The sequence below is a fragment of the Juglans microcarpa x Juglans regia genome, chromosome 1S (genome assembly GCF_004785595.1).
Source record: "Juglans microcarpa x Juglans regia isolate MS1-56 chromosome 1S, Jm3101_v1.0, whole genome shotgun sequence".
Classification (NCBI taxonomy): domain Eukaryota; kingdom Viridiplantae; phylum Streptophyta; class Magnoliopsida; order Fagales; family Juglandaceae; genus Juglans; species Juglans microcarpa x Juglans regia.
The window spans coordinates 27,399,685-27,423,022 of record NC_054595.1 but is presented as its reverse complement, the minus strand read 5'-3'; the positions used below and the strand labels follow the sequence as shown (position 1 = coordinate 27,423,022).

Sequence of the window (23,338 nt, the reverse complement as noted above, 5' to 3'; positions counted from 1 at the left end):
TCTTTTATTAACGCAATTGTTATATATGATCACAATTATCAAGAAAATAAATTAAAAAAAAAAAAAAAACCGTACGTATGATCAAGTAAACGATGACCATAAATTGGGCCTTTGGGTCTTGCCCCATTAATTATTTCCCTTGATTATGTCATTCCATATATATGATTTACGAGGATCTACTTTATGTCGGTGAAGTAATTAATCATAGGTTACAAGTCTTCCCCGTTCTCAGTCCTAATTAATGAACCTTGCTTAAGTGTCAAACCATATGTATAAGATATTTATCTGGTACAAATAAATCGTCAATTTGGTCAGACGACACCAGAATCTTTGAAATCAAATCTACCGAAATCAAACTATAATATATATTGTAATAAAAAATAATTTTTTAAATTGTAAATCATTAATCTTCCTCAATATTCTGACGTTACGGATAAGCTTATCTGGGTCCTCAATATATCGGGTATTCATTGTATTCTACACATGAAATCCTCCTACGTACCGGGTATTGATTTGATCAATCGCTAGTCTCAGATGGGGGATTCCTCTAGAACAAAAGGGTTTCAACCCAAAAATGGGTTCCTCCAGGTACACGAAAAACAAAAGACACATGGGTGTTGGACATGCGTCGGTCCCAATTTAAAGAACTGAGGATTCAATGAATTAAATTTTCCTTTTTTTATTTTCTTTTTCCTTATCATTTTCTTTTACATTAAGCTGCTGCTACGGTCATGGATGCTCAACAAAGAGAATAAAAAGATTGATTACAAGACCCACTCACCTTCGAACAAAGTCGGAGTGGGTAGTGTGTAACAGCTTTTATGTAGCATGCATGGGGAGTGAGATCCCCCTCCTCTACCAAGCGTTAGGGGAAGTTTTCTCACATTTATCACACGCACCAACTTGATTTGAGCAACAATTAAGAGAAGCTATTCCCATGATTCTGAGAATCAATAATCTATCCGTAACCGCCGCAATTCAGATCGAAAGGTCGGGCTGGAAATCAATGTCCTACGGGCAAGACTCCTTATGTCCTCTCGGGAGCAATCGCGTGAGATACGAACTAGCTCCCAGAGTGCACCTCCACTAATCATGTCCTTTGCATTTACTTCTGCAATTTATAAACCCAGACTTCTAAAGGAACAAGTCCCGGATATTTAAACTATTCAATAAGTAAAAAGAAGTTGTACCGTGTTGTGCCAAGTGGCAGAGTGCAAGCTCAATATGACGCCTGATTGGTGCAGCTTCATCATTAGCATTTTGTACAATCCATGGAAGTGCACCATCTTCTATCAAAAGAGATCTACAGCTATTTGTCCCTATAACGAGGCACCATATCGATTAAACTACACATAAGTAGAAAGACTTTGACATTAACAATAAATAGTTACCACATCCATTTCATGTCGATAAGATGTGCTATGGCAGATGCATGCATGATCTATATCACAATGGTAAAGAGAAAAAGATGCTGCTACAAATCCAAAAGTGAGGCACAAGTACATTTATCAAAATTGTCACTGCAACGTACAATTGCTTTTGCTAGAGTTATAAAAATTATCTCAACCATACACATATAATTGGGATAGAAAAACTGAATTGTCATTTAATTTTTCTTCTTTTTTCTCAGATTGGTTGGTGGAGAAAAACTCGGATAGGTTGGGATATTTACTTAACATCAATCAGTTTGAATATTTTATCCAATTCCATACCACCGCTAAGGTGATGGGCAGACAACTCCAGAAGCATCATTTGACTTGTGTGAGACCATTTGAGGTACCTACCTTGAGTAGAGGCCCGGGACTCGCATTTTGCAAAGTTAGCAATTCCACGTGCAACTTGAGACAGAACGTCAGGATGTCCACATCTCACAATTCCTAGCAAGGCCTTAATACCACCTTCAGACTTCAGCTTCATTCGTAGCTTATCTACAGGATGAAGGGGGTGGAAAAAAGAGAGAAGAAAAAATAAAAATCAACAAATCATGATTCAGACTAAAAACACAAGCATACTGGAACATGGGAAGGCCAAAAACTCAAATGAGTAAAGCAACGAAAAAGGGAAATATATTCTACAAAAGGTTATGAAACAGAGCAACAGGCATCAACAAGATCAACTAAGCCTCTACCTGCTGATTAAAACACAACAGAAAAAGGTAAAAAAATTAAAGGTTATATTCTTTGTTAAAATATATGGAAACTAACTGCAACATTTCTATTTTCATCCACTAGGTTTCATCATTAGTAAGTAATTTAAAAACAAAGAAGAGAGTAATCAGTGGGTCCAGAAAGAATATTATGGTACGTATAATGTTTCAAAGCATCTCTTCCTTCAATGCAAAGGTTCAGGACTTTATGTGCTTCCTGATTTATGTAAAAAAATTCTTTCCACTTTTGTAACACATACTTCCCATAAGCTAAAGGGCCAATAGGGACAAAAACATAACAAAAAAATCGAGAAAATGCAAAAAATACAGTATACCGTTGCCACATAGATTAGCAATAGCTCCAGCAACCATGCGTAAGGTTTGAGGATCCTCAGCATCAGCTGCTGTCATTGATAAAAGACTAATCCCTCCTTCGGCCATTATAAGTTCTTGATTGGCTTCTGCTATGCCAAAAAGGAAGCAACATAAAAAACTGATATTCCAAAGTGAACAAATCCCAACCCAATTGTAACAAAATTCAAAAAGAAAGAACAGAGATCCAACCCTCTCAAACATAGAGAGAGCAAGAGAGAGAGAGAGCAGAAAGTACCATTCATTGCAAGATTGGCAATTGCACCAGCTGCTACTCTGCGAACAGTTTCATCCTCAAAGCTTCTAAGTAGCACCAGCAAGGAAGTAAGACCCCCAGCTTCAACAATCTTTTTCTGGTTCACTTCTGCTTTTTGCATGGTGAGCACAAGTCATTTCTAACATCAAACTAAAAACAGGCTACAAGAGGAAATGCATCTAAAGAAAACCAATATGCATTCTAGGATATGGAATTACTTCAAAAATTAAAGAAGATTCTCCGGGATCCTGAAATGATCTCCCTCACTCAACCTTATGAGATGAAAGCAATACACCCTATCAATTCATTGGGCAGGGTAGAATAAAAAATGGATAAAAATGAGAATCGGGTTATAAGATCACTTCCGTCATCAATTTGGGGAGTTCTCAAGGGATCCCATATTAGTTTGCATATATCATCATAATATATGAAAGGTACATTAAATATAATGTATCATACTTGAAATGTAAATTTGGCTTCCCTCATTATTCTTCAAGAACTGGGATGTTGCCCATATAAGAATCAGAACAAAACAAGCAAGCATCATTTCTAAGTCATACAAAAACAGAGGTTGGAAATAATACACAAAATTTATGGAAAAAGAAGATTGGCATGAGGCTCCAACTCTATTTGCTCATTTTACCGCTTTTTTAATGATAGTGATTATAAAAGTTCTCCTAACAAACATGACATTCAATCTATGCTAGTTATACAACAAACATAGATAGTACATGTGGGCATATATCTAATAACAAAGCAAACCCCAAAAAAAGCTACCTACCTTCAGCTGCTAGGTTGGCCACTACTTTTACAGCATGAATCTGTACATTGGCATCTTCTGACTCGAGTAGTGCCAAGATCTTTTGCAATCCAACTATTAAATTAATTGGTAAAAAAAAATAAGAGAAACAATGATTACGTATAGGCCCAAATGAGATAAAGCTTTCAAAATTCTTCTATTACCTTGCTCAAAGAGTGTTGCAATTGATGCCTTCTGTCCATTTACAGCATCTTTAAGTTGGGGATGCCTAAATGGAGACATGGAAGAATCTAGACCAGTGTATGCATTTCCAGACCCACCTCTGTCAAGATACCTTTTCATCTACAAACATAAAACAAAAGAAAATGGAATTAAATTTCTCTAAGATACACATGTAATATAGCTAACACTTCAAAGGGACAAGAATCCTCTTTTCCATCATAACTAGTAACCTAAAACATTTACTCTACTAAACAAGGAGGTATTTCACTCAAAAACATATCTTTTTCTCTCTCAGAATTGTCATTTAAGGAAGTAGATCTGGGAAAATCTAGCAAGCTCTCATGATATTCCCCATTCATGTCTAAATTGTTATAAAACTCCAAGATTATAAAAACCATGGATCCATTATGCTCTCATACAATTTGGGCAGTTAAAATCTCAAATAACTCCACAATGGAGATAAAATCAAAATCAATCATGGAAACATCAACATATAAACTACAAACGAAATTTAATCCAAATACCTGATCAGCTTCAAAAGTCAGTTGCAGCAACTGACTTCGTAGTATTATTATTTCTTCTTCAAGTTTCTTCTTCTGATGAGCCTCATCCTCGAGAATTTTGTGAAGCTTCAAAACCTCAACACTTCCACCTGCCTAGTACACCGAGACAAACCCTTATATGCCATAAATTGCATGCTTGGAAGTTGACAAGATCCAGATGCTTTTATTACAGATACTTCTTTAAGCAAGCCAAGGACCATACCTCTGACTGCCAATCTTGCCCTTGTTGACATTTACAATTTTTTACTTCTTCTTCAGCCACTTTTCTTAGTTTAATTTCCTTTTCAAGCAACTTTTTTAACTCAACAAGTTCCTCAGCAGCAGAGAGGCCAGGCCCCTGAACAGTAAACAAAATATACAAGATGATCTTTTATTTTTTATAAGTATAGTATGATCATTCTAGAATAGGTTATACTCTAATATGCCATAATTAGAGACTACTTTTGACCTGAGCTTATGGACCAGACATTCACCGCCACCCCACCACCAAAAAAACACAGGAGGGTGCTGATGGATATAACCTCAACAGAATAAACGGTCACATTATGCTCCAACTTAGAACGAAAATTGCCTCTGTATTTCACGATAAAAGATTCTAGAGAGTCACATATGCAAAAGACAGTCATGAGACACACAAATGGGTCCAATTTGATGTTGAAAATAACAAGGTGAATGTCTATCATCTCAAAAGCATCCTATGACAAACAATCATTCCAAATTCCTCTTTCAAGAATACAACAACATAACAGACAAAATGTTCCAAAAGGAAGTACCTGTCCAATGCAATTACTGTCCGCGAAGACATCAAGATCACGCTGTTGCTGATTCAACACCAACTTCTCCTCCAGCTGCTTGACTGATTCCATATAATCCATCTGGCATTTTAGCCTCTCCTTCTGAAAAAAAGATGATACAGAAATTAACAGCAAACAAATACAAATAAGAAGAAGAAAAAAAGCTAAGAACTTCAATGCTCCAGAAATCTTTGCAACTGAAGGCCATGAAAGAAAAGAAGGGAGAGGAAAATGCTCTAACATGGATTCCTTTCTAGAGCATTTTTATGCTTCACCCCCCCCCCCCCCCCCCCTCCCCTTTTCTCTAGCTCTTTGGGAGATCCAAATGAAGGCTACGCCGGGCATGACAACAATTAACTGCAAATTGGCCCCCAAAGCCCCAGCTAGTTTGTTTGGACTAGCGCTTGACATTCTTCCGCTCGTCCGAATGGATTAGAATTTAAACCACCAACCACCAAGTATGATGCAGCAGTATTCTAACATTTTTTTTTTTTATAAGTAAACATAGTTCATGATCACACACACAAACACCCCAACATCTACATATATATTTGAAGAAAAAATTCAAACTTATCACAGATAAGAGTGCTGTTCAAATAAATAGCCCAACAAACCTCTAATGCATCTGCAAAGCTTCTCTCGACCTCAGAGACTCGATTTTCCGCTTCTGTATTTATTCTTTCTACCTCATCCTCAAAAGCTTTCTGCTGCCTTTCATTTTCTGCAATGAGCTTGTCCAGTTGTACTTCAAGCCTCCTAGACAAACTTTTGTAATCAAATTCCTCCTTTATTTTCAACATGTTCTCTACCTTCATAGCCTGTGATTGATGGCACATCCAATAATTATTCTTGCAGACGCATAATATGAACTCTCGATACAGTTGCCAGTTATATAAAGGGTGAAGACTAGGCATTGATAAAAACCAAATGATTTTTTTTTTTATATAAGTAAAGGAAGAAGCTATTAAAAAAGATAAGTAAAGGTTCAACATTCCAGCAAAGGGCCATCTAAAATATAATAGCATAAATAAAAGAGTGACTTGGTTTGTGGTAAGTTACAAAAAACATTGAGAGCATCACATATATTGGACACTTTTTTTTTTTTTATAAGTAAATAGATAGCTTTATTGAATAGAATGAAACTAGGCAATGCCCAAGTACACAGGAAGTACACATGTATTGGACACTTTGAAGCTAATCTTTGAAGCCTTCTAAATATAAGAACTAACCCTTTGTCCAAACAGTATGGTGCTTGTTGTCTCTCCCCGATGGCGTGGGGATGGACCAATAGTGACAATTAATGATGTCCTCGCTGTGCCTGTGAGAAAATAACCAATGTGAAGCATAGCCTATCTTAAAATATATAGATCCTTGATTAGCTTCAATGTGCACATCCGAATCATGTGAGTGTCTCAGACACTAATTTGACCATTAAATCAGGATCACATATTGACATGAGTATGAAAGATATCACCTCCAAATGAATCTCTAAGCAACCTCGTAAGTTTTGAATCACGAATTGGAACATGAGCACTATTCTCTGCTAGAGCATTTATGCACTTCCCCAATGCACTAAGTGAGAGGTTGATAGACTTAGCTTCCTCTAACATATGTCCCTCACTTCCTGCGGTAAAGGATGAGAGACAATGTCACAACAAAACTAATGAGTCTAACTCATATACAAAAGCATCAGAGTTGACATAAAGCAGATTCATCAAAAGCCATATAAGGCCCATAAGCCATTGCAATTTCATAGCTGTGCAAAATTCAGGATGTGGACATTCGATGTCAAAACATTCTGGGCGGTAGATAACAATCACTCACAAAAAAACAAAACGCATTCTATTTTCTAGCAAGATTTCCATCTAAAACAAAAGTCTTTCTAAAGTAGCACTGTTCAAATTTTCTCCGCACTACTTTTTTCATGTATCATTTCCCTTCATGTTTTACTGGACACAAAATAGTCCATCTCTGGTGGCCCTGCACATTTTGTCTCCAACACTCCCACAAGTCAAAATTCCAAGTAAGACATAAACCTGATGCCAGCTTGTGAAGCTTTTACAGATATTGATGTGGCCTTAATTGTAGGATGTCTGATTCCACAGCAAAAAAATAAAATAAAAGGTGCCAACTGCTCGAGAAACGTGGGGCCTTGATCTCTTCAAGTTATGGAAATATTTTTTAAAAATCCAATAGCAACTTCAGCACCATTTACATGCATGAAAATTTCAATCATCCCAAAACAAAACAATTGATATGGTTTGCCTCCAGAACAAAATTGTAAACCATGGTACCATTACAGGCATGTAAATGCACAAGAACCCAGCTGTGTCCACGGATGGAAAGCTACCCCAAATTGTGTAGTCCAGTAGACTATTATTATAAAAACAAATAACCATGTCGAATAACTATGAGAGAGGTCATGAGTGGGGCATACACCTGACTTGTGGATACGCTCTGACCCTGCTAGATCTACTACAACTAGCTTGCTTTTCCGAACAAGTGGCTTTAAAGGTTTGGCCAAGTGAGAGATGTCACCATTTTCACTGGAAATGATATCTGCTCCATCCATGAAAGTCCTTTTAACATGGACCTGTACAAAGGAACTAAAATGCATCAAGATCTACGTTGAGTAATCCACACCAGTAAAGAATTACCAACTGGATTCATGAAATGTTGTTGCAAGAGCATAAAAAAGTATATAATTGAGAATTTATTGTATAATTGATAGCTGATGATTTCACCATCAGAATAGCATGACTACGAGAAGACTCAGTATTCAATTTTGTGTTAGCAGCGATTCGATGAGTTTCCCCTATTCTTAGCAGCTCCAGAAAACTCTGCTGGTCCCTGATTTCTACAAGAGTTGCCCTTGGTAGTGAAACATCACCAATTTTTGGATCTTCCACAATAGGAATGTTATCATTTGCAGGATTGAGCAGGTCTTGCAGGGCCTCCATGTAAAGCTACATATGTTTGTTGAGAAAAAAAACAGTCATTTAGTAGACAGGACAAGATTAAAGAATTTATTTTGAAAACAGAATCTTTATGTTTACACCAATGGTGAATAAGAAGTGAGAATATAAGATTCCCTTATGAAGAAATGCAACCAGAACAACCTGCAAATATGAGACGGAGACAGAATCAGTCTCAGGAGAAATTTCTGCTAAAATATCCTCCATAGAGCGAACCATGATTCCGCGATCAGCTGTATCTTGCTCTCCCAGTCGTCCAAGAGTAAAAGTTTTACCGGTACCAGTCTGACCATAAGCCATCACAGTTCCATTGTACCCATCTAAAACACTCTACAAAATCATGGCCACATTATCAGATTGCTGCCAAAATTATGACACGATAATAGGAACATGTGACAGGAGATTTGATTCATATAAACTTAACGTGAAGAAAGGTAGTGAGCACTTCCCAGAACTAATATAATAGTACCGGCAGGTGAGAGGTACCAAATCATCTATAATAAACCAACTTTTTATTTAAAAGAGAAACATCTTAAGGAAGTTCCCCTGACAATCAAGATATGTAACACAAATAACAGACCTCTACAACAGGCTTAGCAACAACTTCATAGACACGCTTCTGGGATGCAAATTCAGTAAGAACCTCGTCAAATTCATAAGTGTCTGAATCCCAGTTGTTTTTTCCGAAGTTTCAACCTTTTGAGCTGAGGTAGAGCAAATCCCAAAATGATTATACACCACAACCAAGTAATAAAATACCAGAAAGCTAAAAAATTAAGAGAGAAAACATGCAAGGGAAGACGCGACAACACAACTACTAAGGGCACATGCAGAATCTAAAAATTGAAACTAGACTCCCACTAGGAGCACCTCTGGCTGCAACTCCACACAATCAGCAAAATCTGCATCTGCCGCCAATTCTTCAGCATTTCGAGGTCGTAGTCTTATAGCCACTCGAACTCTTCCAGATACTGTTTGGAAAAAAAAAGCAACAATTGGCATCCCGAAATCCATTACTTTTTCATTCATGTGGAGGTCATTATACATACAGAAAACATATGTTGCATGTATACATACAAAAATATATAATACACATATTTGGACAGTTGCCACTTGAGCCAAGGGCTAAGAGCAACAAAAGGAGTGGGAATGGGAAAGCTCAAAAAATGTTAACACTTCTTAACTCTGAAAAGTTAATACAAAAATAGCAAAGTGCGTCTTTGAACGTTTGCAGAACATATCAACGCTCTAAATCCACCACCTAGAAATGGACTGTCAAATAAAATATAAGCTATTACCACAACTTGGTAAAATCAGTGGAGGGCCAAATATTCCCTCATAGAGAACGGGCCGAACCTACGACTATAAAGGCCCACGGACCAAAGGATGAAGGCCCGCACAACAATGACCAAAGGGCCAGCGGCCCAATGCACCAGTATGGGATTCAAACCCAACTGTCATTAATCACGAATTAATGACATAACGAACAAGATAACATCCGACGTGACATCCGCCCGTGACACTCGCTCAGGGTATTATTTCCCTCCAGCATAACAGCTTATTCGAGGCCCCAACAATCCGCAATCCAGCAAGGATCAGAGAAGGTCAAGCCATGAGACAAGCCACCTCATCACACACCCAACCCATATAAATAGAGGTCAAAGGACTCATCACACACCCAACCCATATAAATAGAGATCAAAGGACACGTCTGAGGTAACTTCTGAACCCTCTAAAATTTAAAATATACTCCACACTCTACACTGATTTAGGCATCAGAGGTGTCCCCTACCACATCTAACCCCTCTCATCTTCTTGTTGCAGGTAACTGGAAGTCGTTAAGTAGAGATATGAAATACGTTCGTAACAATCAGGGTAAGCGTTTCTCAATAATCCTTCGAAATCTTCCAGAGTTCATTGATACTCCAACACATGCGAGGGCATCAATCTCAAAAGCTAAAAAAAAAAACACTTGAAATGATAATAATAACACGAGCATAATCTTCAAATTACCTCGATCAAAAATCGTAAAATAACGATTACAAAAAAAAATGAAATTGCATTGCAATAGATAAGAATGTAGAAATATGAAGTTACGAATTGGACCGTTTTCGGAGAATGGAATGAAACTCACCTCCGTCGCCGTCCTTGGAAGCGAAAGAGGCGGGGCTACTGCGGCGGAGGACGGATCCCGAAGAGTGAGACGGAGTAAGCCTGGATTTAAACGACGACGATTTGATGTTCGCTACCTGGACTGGCCGATCCACCTTCATGCCACTACTTCCCCTGTGAGCTCCATTTCTATATGCACTCGAAGCCATAAGAAAAAGAAAATTAAGAAAAAACTGAAAATCAGTACATTCTCCTCCGATACTCAAAACAGTCCCTCCTCCATTAAAATGAAGAAATCCGGGCAGAGAGAGGAGTTTGATTGGTGCTTCGGATTTGGTGTTTGGGTGGTTTCAAAGCACATTTTCAAACATATATTAAGTAAGAAAAAGACGTGCAACACCGGAAAGAGACAGGGGTGGGAGGACCCGGAGGAGTCCCACCGTCTCAGATCGGTGGGTCCCACTATTTTTATAGTTTTGGATTAGGGGACGAAATTACGAAAATGTCTTCACAAATACTTACTGTTCATTACTTCATAGAACATCCTCAATAGACTAGCTAAACGTAAAAGATATTTTTGTTGAATGTAAGAGAAATTTGACTTTTAGCTATTTCATTCACACAAATCTTTACATTAGAATAATTATTTTTTTCATTATATAATAATAAAATAATATAAGATGAATTTGGTTTTAGTTATTCACATCAAATCTCTATATTGAATTATTCATTTATTCATTATATAGTAATGAGTAACTAATAATTTCAAAAATATTTAATTTTTTAATTATTAATTTATTTTATTTTATCATATTTTACTATTCTACCTATTATATATTAATTAATAATCATATTTTAATTAAATTAATATATCACTAACTCAAATTAATATATCAATTGTGATAAAATTTGTGATAGAAAGAAAGAGAAAGATAAATAATTGATAAAATATGTATTTGATATATATATAGTAACCTTCAAATTTAGAAAAATTTTTGAAAGTCATTGTAGGAATTTAACTAATCCATTGTGAGCATATTTTGCTCTCTAATAGCTAAATACTCAATAGATTTAACTTTTATCTGATCCATTGAGAATGTTTTTAGCACCACATGCATTGCTGTAACACCTGTCTAATGCTACGCCACATTCAAAAAATTTTATTTGGCTTTATACGTATGAAAAGCTACTTGAGATTTAACGAGTAATTTTAAAACATGTTATGAGCTCAAATTTTATTTTAACAGAGTATGGATTTTATTGAGTTTAATATTAGGTTAAATTATTTAATGAATCAAGTGAGACCTATTTACTTGGAAATTGGCTTAAAAAATTTACAGGATGAGTTAATACTATTTTAGCAATTGTATTGAGACCCATGAAAATACGGGCAAGCCAAAAAATAGATGAGGTGGACTGCTATAACCAACCCAACCCAGTTAATAAGACTCATAACCGGTTGCTCTAAATTGAGAGACCTGACATCCAAAATTTTAGAAACTCCCTAACACGCACGACTCCATTTCCATGCACATGCATGTTGTTATGAGGTGGCTTGAATTCTGATTGAACAGTGCAAGTGTCGTAGGTTCGCTCGAGCGGAGGTTCACTCAGCTCGAGCGAAGTCAGACAGAGAGCTTCGCTCAACTTTCGCTCGACATTCAGCTCGAGCGAATTCAGACAGAGAGCTTCGCTCAAGTATCGCTCGACATTCAGCTCGAGCAATATCCAAGTCAGAGAGCTTCGCTCGACACTCGCTCGACACCCAGCTTGAGCGAGTTCAGGCAGAGAGCTTCGCTCGACTCTCGCACAACTGTTGGCTTGAGCGAAGTGCAGAATATCTACGTTCGCTCGACACTCGCTCGACGTTCGCTCGAGCCAATGTTCACAAAAGTGAATTCTCACTTTTCCTATAAATATCAAACGGCGCCTCTCTCATTACTTACTTCTTCAGAATTCATTTGGCATTTGTTTTAGTGTTTTTCTTGAGAGAGAAGTCTAGAGTGAGTTTGAGAGATAACTTCCTTGTGAAGTTTTGTTGTATTGATTTGTACTCCATCTCTGTTGATAGTGAAATCTTTGATACCGACCCCACCAGTGGACGTAGGCTCGTTTTGAGTCGAACCACTTAATTCTTGGTGTTCTTTCTGTGTGATTGTCATCAATTTCTTTCGTTTAGTTCCGCTATTATACTTCGTGTTAGTCCTAGCTACACTTATTCCCAACACATGTTTTCCTTCTCTTAGGGTTTTCAACAGCAGCTATATATACCACATGTTAGATAAAACAATTGTCTTTCTCCTAGAATAGGGTTGCCGCAAATCTCCATTAAAGCCACCCCTTCCATGCACGTCATTGCACTGTGAATAACCAACCAGCACCTTTTCATAACCAACGCCACCTCTCAGGCTGCACTTTTTTCTTTTATCATTTTATTTTTCTTATATTCCAGCGTCCAACATAGTACTACCGTGAAACAACCGCACTGCCCTTTCCCTTTTCCCCATAATGAAGCTGTAGCATCAAGCGGCCGCTATTGGAAACTTGCACATCCTCTTCATCATAGAAGCCAACCCAACACGTCCACAACACCAACCAGTCCAAAATAAAACCACCATGTGATAGCCCACACGAAACCGGCAGCCACATGTATAGAAAATCAAAGGCATCTATGTTTTTGCTCCTCAAAATAGAGCACCTACTTCTCCATCGTGAGCCACTGCAAACCATCATCACTGAGAGCCAAATATGTTAGAAACCGCATAGAAATCGTCGCCAAAAGCTTCCTGTCACCCCAAACCATCCCAAGCCTTCTTGCTATCTCACGGTGAACTTTCTCTCTCCCTCACGTCATGCTCTCTCTCTCTCTCTCTCTCCTCTCTATCTCCCACTTTCATCACTATCTCTTTCTCTAAGTGCTCTTCCACCTCGCTGACCATCCACGACCGCCGCCTAGTCACTTGCTCCGCCGCACACCTACTTCCCTCTCGATAAGCCTCAGACGTACCACCCATCTCTAGTATCTACCTTGTTTTCAAAATAGGAAATATTTCTTTAGTCTCCCGTAAAGCTTGGCATAAAGTGGAGTAATTTTTTATAAAATTAAATTTATACCCTTCGAGTTACAAGCCAAAGTTCGAACTTGTATTTTTACGTTAAGCATGATTTTTACCATGGGCCTCAGTTGGTTTGCAGAAAATTAGTATAATATTTTTAATAGGCCTAGTCTCATTTTATATTGGTACAAAAATTTTATTTTACAATTACTATATTAGTCGGAAGAATTAAATGGATATCGATGAAATTTGGGAAGTAATGATATTTGAAATTTGGGAAGTAATGATATTTGAGGGTTAAGAGAATTTTAGACATTTAAGAAAAATATGTTATTCTAGCATTTCATTTCAGGTTTAAGTATCGAAATACGTGTTCAATCGAAAATTTACGGAAGCTAAGTGACTATTTTATATGTGATAATTAATATTTGTTAAGCATTGTTGTAAAAAAATTTTGAAAACTAAAAAATTCAGGTAAACAAAGTTTTTATGCTAGACTTTGCATAAAACGATTGGACTATGGTTGATTTTATGAAAAATTTGCATGTTTTGTTACGAAAAGAAAAACTTGAAAACAACCTCAGTCATTTTATCTGTATTTGCATGAAATTTCATTTAAGAAGAGAGAATATTTTCGGTCATGACTGGTGTATACATGAGCTATTTTTGGCATTATGTTTCTTAACTATGCAAAAAGAGCGAATATGAAGATTTATGCATGATTATATAAAGATGATCCGAATCTATTCCATACTCTAATATGAAATGGTGTGATTTCTGAAAACCTCTGGTATGACATTTTGTTTATGTTCTGATCTGTTCTGACCTTACCATATGTGTAAAACTGTGACCTTTGTTCAGGTTGGTACTAACTTTTCTGTTTTCGATTCACCCACCTTTGAAAGCAAAATGATTTTCTACGTAGTCCTTCCTGTGTGGACACTCGGGGCTCCGAGAATAATAAGGAAAAGATTTCACATTCTGTTTATACTCAGTTGGCTATCGTTGTTTGCACAACCCTATCACGAGAGTTAAACATGGAATTCTGTTCTGATGTAATATTTCAGTTTTGCTTTGCCAAAGGAATTATGAATAAGAGTATTTTTTTAACTTCAACGCTGATATTTTTTACAACATGTTATGATTCTGCATTCTAAAAATAAAAATGTATTGTTTTGTATTCTGAACTCTGTAAATGTTCATGTTTACATATTAGTATATATTATTTACTTACTGAGTTGTTGATAACTCATCCCTTATCTCCACAATATTTTTCAAATAATTTTGATAATTCAGTTGTAAATAAAGAGTATGAAGCGTTAGTAAAATTTGATGATCGTAGAGGAATAAGTGTCAAATGGTACAAGTATTTATTGGAGAGTCTTATTTAGTAGATTTATTATTCTATGTTATTTTGGTATTCTGAGTCATAGATACGTCTAAGTCTTTGTGGAGTTTTTAATTTATTTTATTGAGGTATTTATTTGGCGTCTATGTGGAGGAACATGAATATTTGTGTTGAACAGATAAGTTGATATTTTTATGGAGTATTTTAAATTGTGTTATTAGAGATGATTTTAGGTATCAAAAGCTAACTCTCCGAACTTCCGAAATCGAGGCATTATTGTCGCCGCTATTTTTTGTGTATAAATTGTGTACCCCTATTATTATTGTTTACGAGAGTTATTGAGAAGTGTTAGATATAGTTTTAATAATATAAGTTGCGCATACTTATTTTAATAAAAGTGAAGTTTATTATTGAAAAAACAGTTTTTTATCTAAATTTATTTATTGTTTAAAAATAAAAGTACGCGAGATTTAAATATATTATTTTTGTTTAATAACCAATCGGCCGCAAAATGTGCTTATTTGTTGTAGCGTGCAAGAAGTGCAGAAGAAAAGGGAATAATAATAAAATGATTTTTTCCTTGGGACACAATCCCTTATGGCTCGGCATATACATTAGGGCAACAGCCTTCCACGTCCATTCATTTGCTTCCTTCAGTAATTAATTAAAATAACAAGAGACACATATTTATCATGTCTAAGAGAGATTTATCATATATAAGAGAAAAGCTATTTTGCCTCCAAATGAACTGTTTGATAATTTTTTTTTCATTTAATGATTAAAGAATTGATTTTAAGTATATTGATATATTTTTTTAATTTTTAAAAATATTTAAATATATTAAAAAATATATAAATAAAAAAAAATTACAAAAACAACTAGCGCTATGTCTGACCCGTCCTCAATATATAAATGGCGGTTGCCTAAGTGATGAACAAACTGCAGAAACTAGGAAATCCATACATTATGAAAATCATCAATTAAATGCGGAGATTTGGCGTAATGATTAGACAGTGCAGAAAGCAACTTTACTTAGTTTTTAATGAATAAATATAAGCCTGCATGGTAAGCAAAAGAACAAAAAGTTTCCGATTGCCAATGTTTAAGGTAGTCCCCACATGTAATTCAAATGCTCGTGAGGCGCCAAACAAGGGATTTGACTTCAAATTACAAATAAAATTTCTATAACAACCCCTACCAAATATTATACAATAAAAATTTAGATGAGTAACGTTGCATTTGGATGTTAAGATAATCAATAATATATATTTCTGAATCTTGCTTAAAAAATAAAAAATAATCAATAATCTGTAAATAATAATAATATAAAACTACTTCACTTTTGTTTTTTTTTTTTTTTTTCTAAGCTAAAACTACTTCACTTTATCAAACAAACCCTATATTCTGGTTGGGTTTATCAGATAAAAAAAAAAAAAAAAATCTTCCTTGACTGACGACGTGACATCCCCCGTTGACGCATGTTACTTGACTTCCTTTTGAAGATAAAACCATGTCGTCTACGACTCTACAGCTTAAACTGCGAAGGGTGGTGTCCATGAAGTTGTACGCTCTGACTGCGAGTGGGACACTTCTTGTTAATTAATCTCTGTCCATTCACTGTCACGCTCAAAACGCTGCCACTCGGTGCAACAAAACCCTAAAACACTGCCTCCCTCGGTTACCTTAACCCCACCTGCTCGGCTGCTCCTCTCTCGAAGCAAATCCAACCACTCGCTCTTCCAATCTGACGGCATGACCCACCTCTTTTAACAAACACCGTTCGCCGCGACCCTCGCCGCCGACATTTCCACTACGGTTGTTATTCCCGTCACTATTCATTGAAAAATACCACTTCTGCCACCCCCGGCACTTCTCATATTCGCGTTTTGAATCCCTAAGAACGACGTTACCGAGCTTTTTACAGACCTTCAATTTATCGGATCGGGTTATCGGGTACCTTGAACTTGAAGAGCTATAGCTTGTGTTCGATTCTGAGGGGCTCTGCTCTCCAGTCTCCGCGTCCCCATTATGGGGATAACTATAGGAGGTTAATCTGATTAATTTAATCCATTATCTAACTATTCATTTATTGACTTATAAACGTTTTCTTATTTATATTCGTGTATTTTAGCCGTTTTTAGGCTTTAGTTTTTTATTTTTATTTTGAAGAGGCTTTAGTTATTTATTAAACAAACCGGAGCCGTTTCCTTTCTATATTAGTTTTTATCGTTCCATTAACGCCAGCTAAATGACTTTTTTGTGTTATAATTATTATTGTTTAGTGTTATGGCGTTCAGTCCACGAAATTGTAATGACAGGCAGAGTTTAATCAACTTCGATGATTTCTTCTATACGGGTTTCTTCGGTCTTGTTTACGATGTGTGCTACTTTCAGCTGTTTTTTCGTTGCATACCATGAATCAGGAGAAATCTTGTACATCATGTCCATGTGTGTTTTGTTGATGTTTTCAGTGAAGAATTTATCTTTGCTAGTAATTAAATTGGGCTCGGTTGGTTGTAATTGACGGTATCCGAAAAACATTTTTGGTGAAAAGTCTTTGTTTTAATCCACAAGCTTTTTGTTTGTTTTGGTGCTTCAATATTTCATCTTGAATCGAGAACATTTTGTTTACTGACCTCCTCCGGCTTTTTTTCCGTCGAGACTTTAAGCTAGAAAGATTCCTGCATTTAGCGCTAGACCTCAGTATCGATAATCGACTGAAGCGCAATTTCTATATGTTTGTACCATGGACAATCGTTTTGCTGGTCTAATGTTAGATGGAAAGATGCCACTTCTTCTTGCCACAAACTCTTTTTTGTTTAGTTTACTAATCACATTTTCTCAATTGCTATGAGGTAGGAATCCAGAATGGAGGTCTCCGCAAGCGGCTCTAATACCTAATTTCCATCTTCCAATGCGCAGTTTGGAGGTTAAAAATAGGTACACTATGAATATATATTTCCTGCGTGGGTGCAATTGTCATATCAGATATCTAAATGGTAGCCATCTGTTGTGGCATAACTTTTTAATGTCTAAGTGTGGGTGTAAGTGTGTATGGTATACTTGTATTTTAAGAGGAAACACTTCTGCTTTGATTAGGAACATTTGCATGTTACCTGTATTTTGTGTTTTTAAAGCCTCCAAGATTTATTAAAGCTTGAATTATCGGCTTGTACTTTATTCCTGAATTGTTTAAATAGATGTTAAGATATAATTGAAATATATAAATCTACCCCTTCCTATCACCTTAAGCTTTTGAGAAAGTGGTAATTTCACATGGTATCAAAACAGAGGTCCTGAGTTATTTACTGACATAGTTGGTGCAACTGTTGATGTTGAGATATCGGCTTCTCTTTTTTAGAGAATTATTGCCATAGATGGTTATTTGTGCCCTAAGGCCTCTGACCATGTTTGCAGGACATCGGCAGAGGATATAAAGTCTCTTAGATTGATAACAGCAATCAAAACTCCATACCTACCTGATGGTAGATTTGATCTAGAAGCATATGATGATTTGTTGAACATGCAGATTGTCAATGGAGCTGAAGGTGTTATTGTCGGTGGCACAACTGGTGAAGGCCAATTGATGAGCTGGGATGAACATATAATGCTTATTGGCCATACAGTCAACTGTTTTGGAGGAAAAGTCAAGGTAATTGGAAACACCGGAAGCAATTCCACAAGGGAAGCAATTCATGCCTCTGAACAGGGTTTTGCTGTTGGGATGCATGCTGCTCTTCACATTAATCCTTACTATGGCAAAACCTCGTTGGAGGGCATGGTTTCTCACTTTGAAAGTGTACTATCTATGGCCCCAGCATCATTTACAATGTGCCTTCACGGACTGGCCAAGATATTCCCCCACGTGTGGTTCAAACTATAGCCCAGAGTGCCAACTTGGCTGGTGTCAAGGAGTGTGTTGGAAATGATCGGGTTGAACTGTATTCAGAGAATAGGATAGTGGTGTGGAGTGGGAATGATGATCAATGCCATGATGCTAGATGGAGCCATGGGGCAACTGGGGTGATATCTGTTACTAGCAACTTGGTTCCTGGTTTGATGAGGGAACTCGTGTTTGGAGGAAAGAACCCGTCACTGAATGCGAAGCTCATGCCTCTGATTGAGTGGCTCTTTCAGGAGCCAAATCCTATTGGCTTAAACACAGCTCTTGCTCAACTTGGAGTCGTAAGGCCAATTTTCAGGCTCCCATACGTGCCTCTTCCTCTGGCAAAGAGGGTAAAATTTGTTGATTTGGTGGAGGAAATTGGACGGGAGAATTTTGTCGGAGAAAAAGATGTTCAGGTTCTTGATGACGATGACTTTATACTAGTCCGTCGGTATTAACCTATTTTTCTTGCTCTAGATCCTTGTTTTGGGTTTAGAAGTGCTAGTTGGAGTTTTTTTTTTTTTTTTTTTGGATTTTTTACCCATTATAAAGTCATAATGCAGTTTCTTGATGCATTTGGTAGTTTTAACTTATTATGACAATGGATATATATGTGTGTGTGTGTGTGTGTGTGTGTGTGTGTGTATTCTTTTAATCGGCAGTTATGGCAATGAATCTGGAGTGTTTTATCACTGCTAAAGTGTACGAGGCATTTGGACTGATATTCCTGATGTAGCTCTGAACCTGTGATGATTTGGTAGGCCTGAATGTTTTTAGAGTGAGTGGGTTGCTGCCTGTTGGTGCTTCTATCAAAGTACTGACTGTAATTGATTTGCTTAAGAAGATGGAGCTCTTCGAATGTCTTGCTGGATCTGATAGTGGAACCAAAAACTTTGCGTGCTGTACCTCAAAAAAAAAAGAAAAAAAACCTTTGCGTGTTGTCTCGTTCAAACTGTTAACGGGGGGGCAACGCAGTACGGACGCGACGATTGGTCGTTGTATGCTGTTGAGGCTTAGCTATTGGGCCAGAAGGCCCACTTTAGCATAGCGAATTGTTTCCTGAGCCTGAAGTGGCTCGTGCCTGGACTCTGAACGTCGAAAACCTGGATTATAAGGCTGCATTAATTTCCTCTTCCATTTCTCTTTCAATTCTTAATTTGGCTTTCTAGTTAAAGGGTTTTGGCTGAGGCAGTGAGATTTTGTTGTTGACTTTAATTCACTTTTACATTGCAATCCTCTAAACGAAAATAGACATTTTGGTTGACTTTAATGATAATCAGACAATAACTTTCTCCAAAGTCGAAGTCTTTTTTTTTTTTCCTTTAAATAACCTTCCAAATCAGAAGTTATATTCATGAATCATGATTAATTAAATTACTGTTGAGCCAAAGCAGGACTTCTTATGTAATCCATCATCCTTTCATTATGCTAACAATGCTCAGATTACATTAGACTAAGAGAAGTGTTATAGAAGATTACACAAAAGTAAATTTACATGATCGATTAGATCTATTTTACTTGGTTTTATATGATCGATTAGATCTATTTTATAATAACAATAGCTTCACAATCTAACGTATCACATCATATCATGTCACGTCACTTTGTGAGTTTACTTTGTCGCTAAAGTATTTCTCACTATCATATTCTGAACATGCTCTGAAAACCCTTTCTAAAAACTCAGTAACGAAAGATTATATTCCATTAACGGTGCATATAGTTGTAACATCACTACGTTCTAATACTCATAAAAAAACACATACATAATCAAGCCATTCATGGAAGGCCAATATCATTATTAGTTAACCCATTTCTTCGTCTTCTTCTTCCCTGCCATAATCATTTCAGTTACCAAGTCTAATTTAAGCTAAGAAAACCAAAAGAAAAAATAGAAGAAAAAAAGAGGAGAGAGGATTCATTGAGATCACTGCCCCTCAACAGACTAAAGAACTAAGGTTCCCTATTCCTTCGTAAATCTTTTTGTTTTCTGCATAGCAGCGTAGCAATACCACGGTATGTGTTCATGTTTGTGATTGTTGTTGCTGTTTCTCCTGGGGGAGCTTTTTCTGGAGCTGAAATAACAGGGTCTGGTTCTCTTGCTGAAGCAGCACAGCTTGCTGTCTCAGCTTCTCGTTCTCTTCTATGATGCTTCGGTTCTCCAGGTACAATTTCAAGTTCTTGACTTCCATCTCTGCCTTCGCTATCCTCAGCCTTTTCTTCTCTTTTGCTTCTTTCAATAGTCTTCTTTTCCTGTTAATTTACACGTATATAACTCTGTTGAGAGAGAGAGAGAGAGAGAGAGAGAGCTGAGTTGTGGAGGAAATAACCTGCTAAGCCGTCCGACTCGAAGGTTTTGTGGCTTTGACGACCGTGGAAGGCAAAAACCAGAACACAGGGAACTACGTGGGATGGATGAAGGGTAAATGCACATCTTTTTTCCCCCTAAAATTTTGTTTCTTTGTTGGAGAAAATAGGGTACCTTACAGGAGCTAACCAGAGAGATGGGGTTGTTTATAGGCAAGTGAATAAAGATCGGCAGCGAATAAAAATGTGGGTTGTAAGCGACAGCTCTTGGACTTTAAATAGGACACTTATGACTACGAACCATGTAGCTGTCCGCCTGTCACACCGTTTATAAATGCACATGAGAGAGAGAGAGATAGAGTTTGGCAAAAGAAAAATATTTGGTTTACAAATAAATTTTATAAAAGTAAACCAACTTATATCAATTTGTAATATGTCTTTGTAGAGATAGTACTTCTCTCCACTTAAATGTTGGCGCATGGACTCATAGTTACGTAAGCGGATGTGAAATCATCGTTTATTTCAAAAATTTAAATTAATAAAAAGAAAGATTATTATGTTTATTATATAACATAAATACATGTGAAAAAAAGAAGAAGAAAATAGCTTCACTATGTATACATCGGCTTCATTCGATGAATACAGTTTTTTTACTTAAAAAAAATAGCTTCCCCTCATTTATTTTAGGAGATACATAAAATGAGATGAGATGAGATAATAAATTTGTGAATAATAGTAAAAAAATTATGAATAATAGTAAAAAAGTTTAAATTATGATGTTTAATGGAGTTTTAAGAAATAAGAGAAAAAAAATTGAATAAAAATATATATTATAAAGTTAAAATATTGTTATGATATAATTTTTGTTTTGTTATTTGAAAAAGTTGAATTATTTTTTATTTAAAAGTTTAAAAAAGTCGTAATGATTAGTTTAAAAATATTTTTGTTTGAGCGATATTTGGATAATGAGATTATATTAGATGAGATGAGATGAAAATTATTGGACTCCTAAACTGGACAATGGGTTGAATCACATTGAACAAAGTAGTAGGGTTAGTTTTATCTGAGTCTCAGTATATTTAATTAAATATTTTATATACGTTAAGTCTAGGGGTGTAAATTTAAACTAGAAAACTGGAAAACCAGTCTGGTCCTGACCGGTTCAGTTGAACCGGTCCGATCCGGAACCGGTTCTTAGAATATGAAAACCGGCCGGTTCCAGTCCAGTTCTAATTTTAAGATTTTTCAGACCGGACTGGACAGGACCGGACCAGTTGATAAAAAATATATATATAAAATAATATTGGTATTATTGTATATATAAATTTTATACAAAATATTATATATATATATATAAGTTTTATATATTATGTATAATTATAAATTTTTATGTGAAATTTTTATATATAATATATATAATTATATATATTCATATATGAAATAATTTCTTATTATAATTTATAAATTATTACATAAAATGTTAATATTAAGTCACTAAAAATTTATAACTAATACTAATAGTCTAATATAGACTAATGACTATAGTTATACTTATAATTAATACTATAAGTTTTTACTAAAAGTTTATAACTAATACTAATATTAAATATATAGTTTATAACTAATACTAATATATAACTTATAACTATACCAATAGTCTAATATTAATACTATTATATATGAATAAAAGTATAAAACATATTTTTTTAAATCATTTTTTTTTATAAACAAATTTTTAACGACAAATTGTGAAACTTACATTTTAAAAAAATCGAAAAATCAGACCGGACCAGAAACAGGTAAAACCGGAAGTACCGGTTTAGGAGGGTAACCGGTGCGTAATTGGTTTTGAAAAATACAAAACCGGTACATACCGATTCGATCCTAGATTTTGTTTAAAACCGGATCAGATCGGACCGATTACACCCTTAGTTAAGTCTACTTATTAAGAGAGTTTGCCAACGCATAAGAGAGGGAATAAAAATAAAAATTAAATTAATTATCTTGATCTTTTGAATCAAAGTGATGATTTCTGAGTAACTTTTTTGAATTCTAGAACATTTCTCCTTCAGTTTGAAGACCGTCGGGATCCTTCTTCTACATGACGTAAAGGCTTATGTCTATCATGGGAAGACGACGTCGACATGATCTTCGGGGGGTTAAGGTTGGCATTAGTCTCTGTCATTGATTCGAGTCTGCTTATCTCTATCTCGTTCGTGAACTTAGCCATTACAAAGCCATATAATAGCACTCAGTACTGAGTCTAATGCAACCCACTAAGGTATATTGGTTTAATTTACCAGAATTCTTGCCTGCAAATTACTGGGGCTACATGAGCTCCCATTAATGACTTTCTGTGTATCTTGATGATGACGATGGTAATGGCTCGATCTGTCGTTTCCTGATCATGCTTGTCTACATGAAATTAAATCTATGTCGTATAATTAGCTATGAACGTACAGCAAATGATCAAAAAAGTTATTACTTTTTTTCGTCATGCTCAGTGATCATTTGCATCCATTTAAAAAGAATAGGTTTTTTGTA

The 23,338-nt window shown here is 36.0% G+C and overlaps 2 protein-coding genes across 2 annotated transcripts; one reads left to right on the top strand and one right to left on the bottom strand.

Annotated features, from left to right (window-relative positions):
• Positions 1-686: 686 nt before the first annotated feature.
• Positions 687-10,564, bottom strand: LOC121247893 (kinesin-like protein KIN-UB). Its single transcript, XM_041146358.1, is given in 20 exon segments — positions 687-1,111; positions 1,191-1,319; positions 1,785-1,928; positions 2,482-2,607; positions 2,757-2,882; positions 3,556-3,648; positions 3,738-3,876; positions 4,281-4,412; positions 4,522-4,656; positions 5,093-5,215; positions 5,728-5,931; positions 6,343-6,431; positions 6,588-6,737; positions 7,553-7,706; positions 7,858-8,079; positions 8,233-8,418; positions 8,669-8,770; positions 8,772-8,792; positions 8,959-9,059; positions 10,223-10,564. Coding segments are annotated over 20 exon segments (2,724 nt in total). The 5' UTR covers positions 10,410-10,564; the 3' UTR covers positions 687-950.
• Positions 10,565-16,114: 5,550 nt separating this feature from the next.
• Positions 16,115-19,065, top strand: LOC121247475 (4-hydroxy-tetrahydrodipicolinate synthase, chloroplastic-like). The gene is given in 5 exon segments (XM_041145814.1): positions 16,115-16,167; positions 16,529-16,651; positions 17,464-17,544; positions 18,022-18,410; positions 18,413-19,065. Coding segments are annotated over 5 exon segments (1,182 nt in total). The 3' UTR covers positions 18,949-19,065.
• Positions 19,066-23,338: the final 4,273 nt, after the last annotated feature.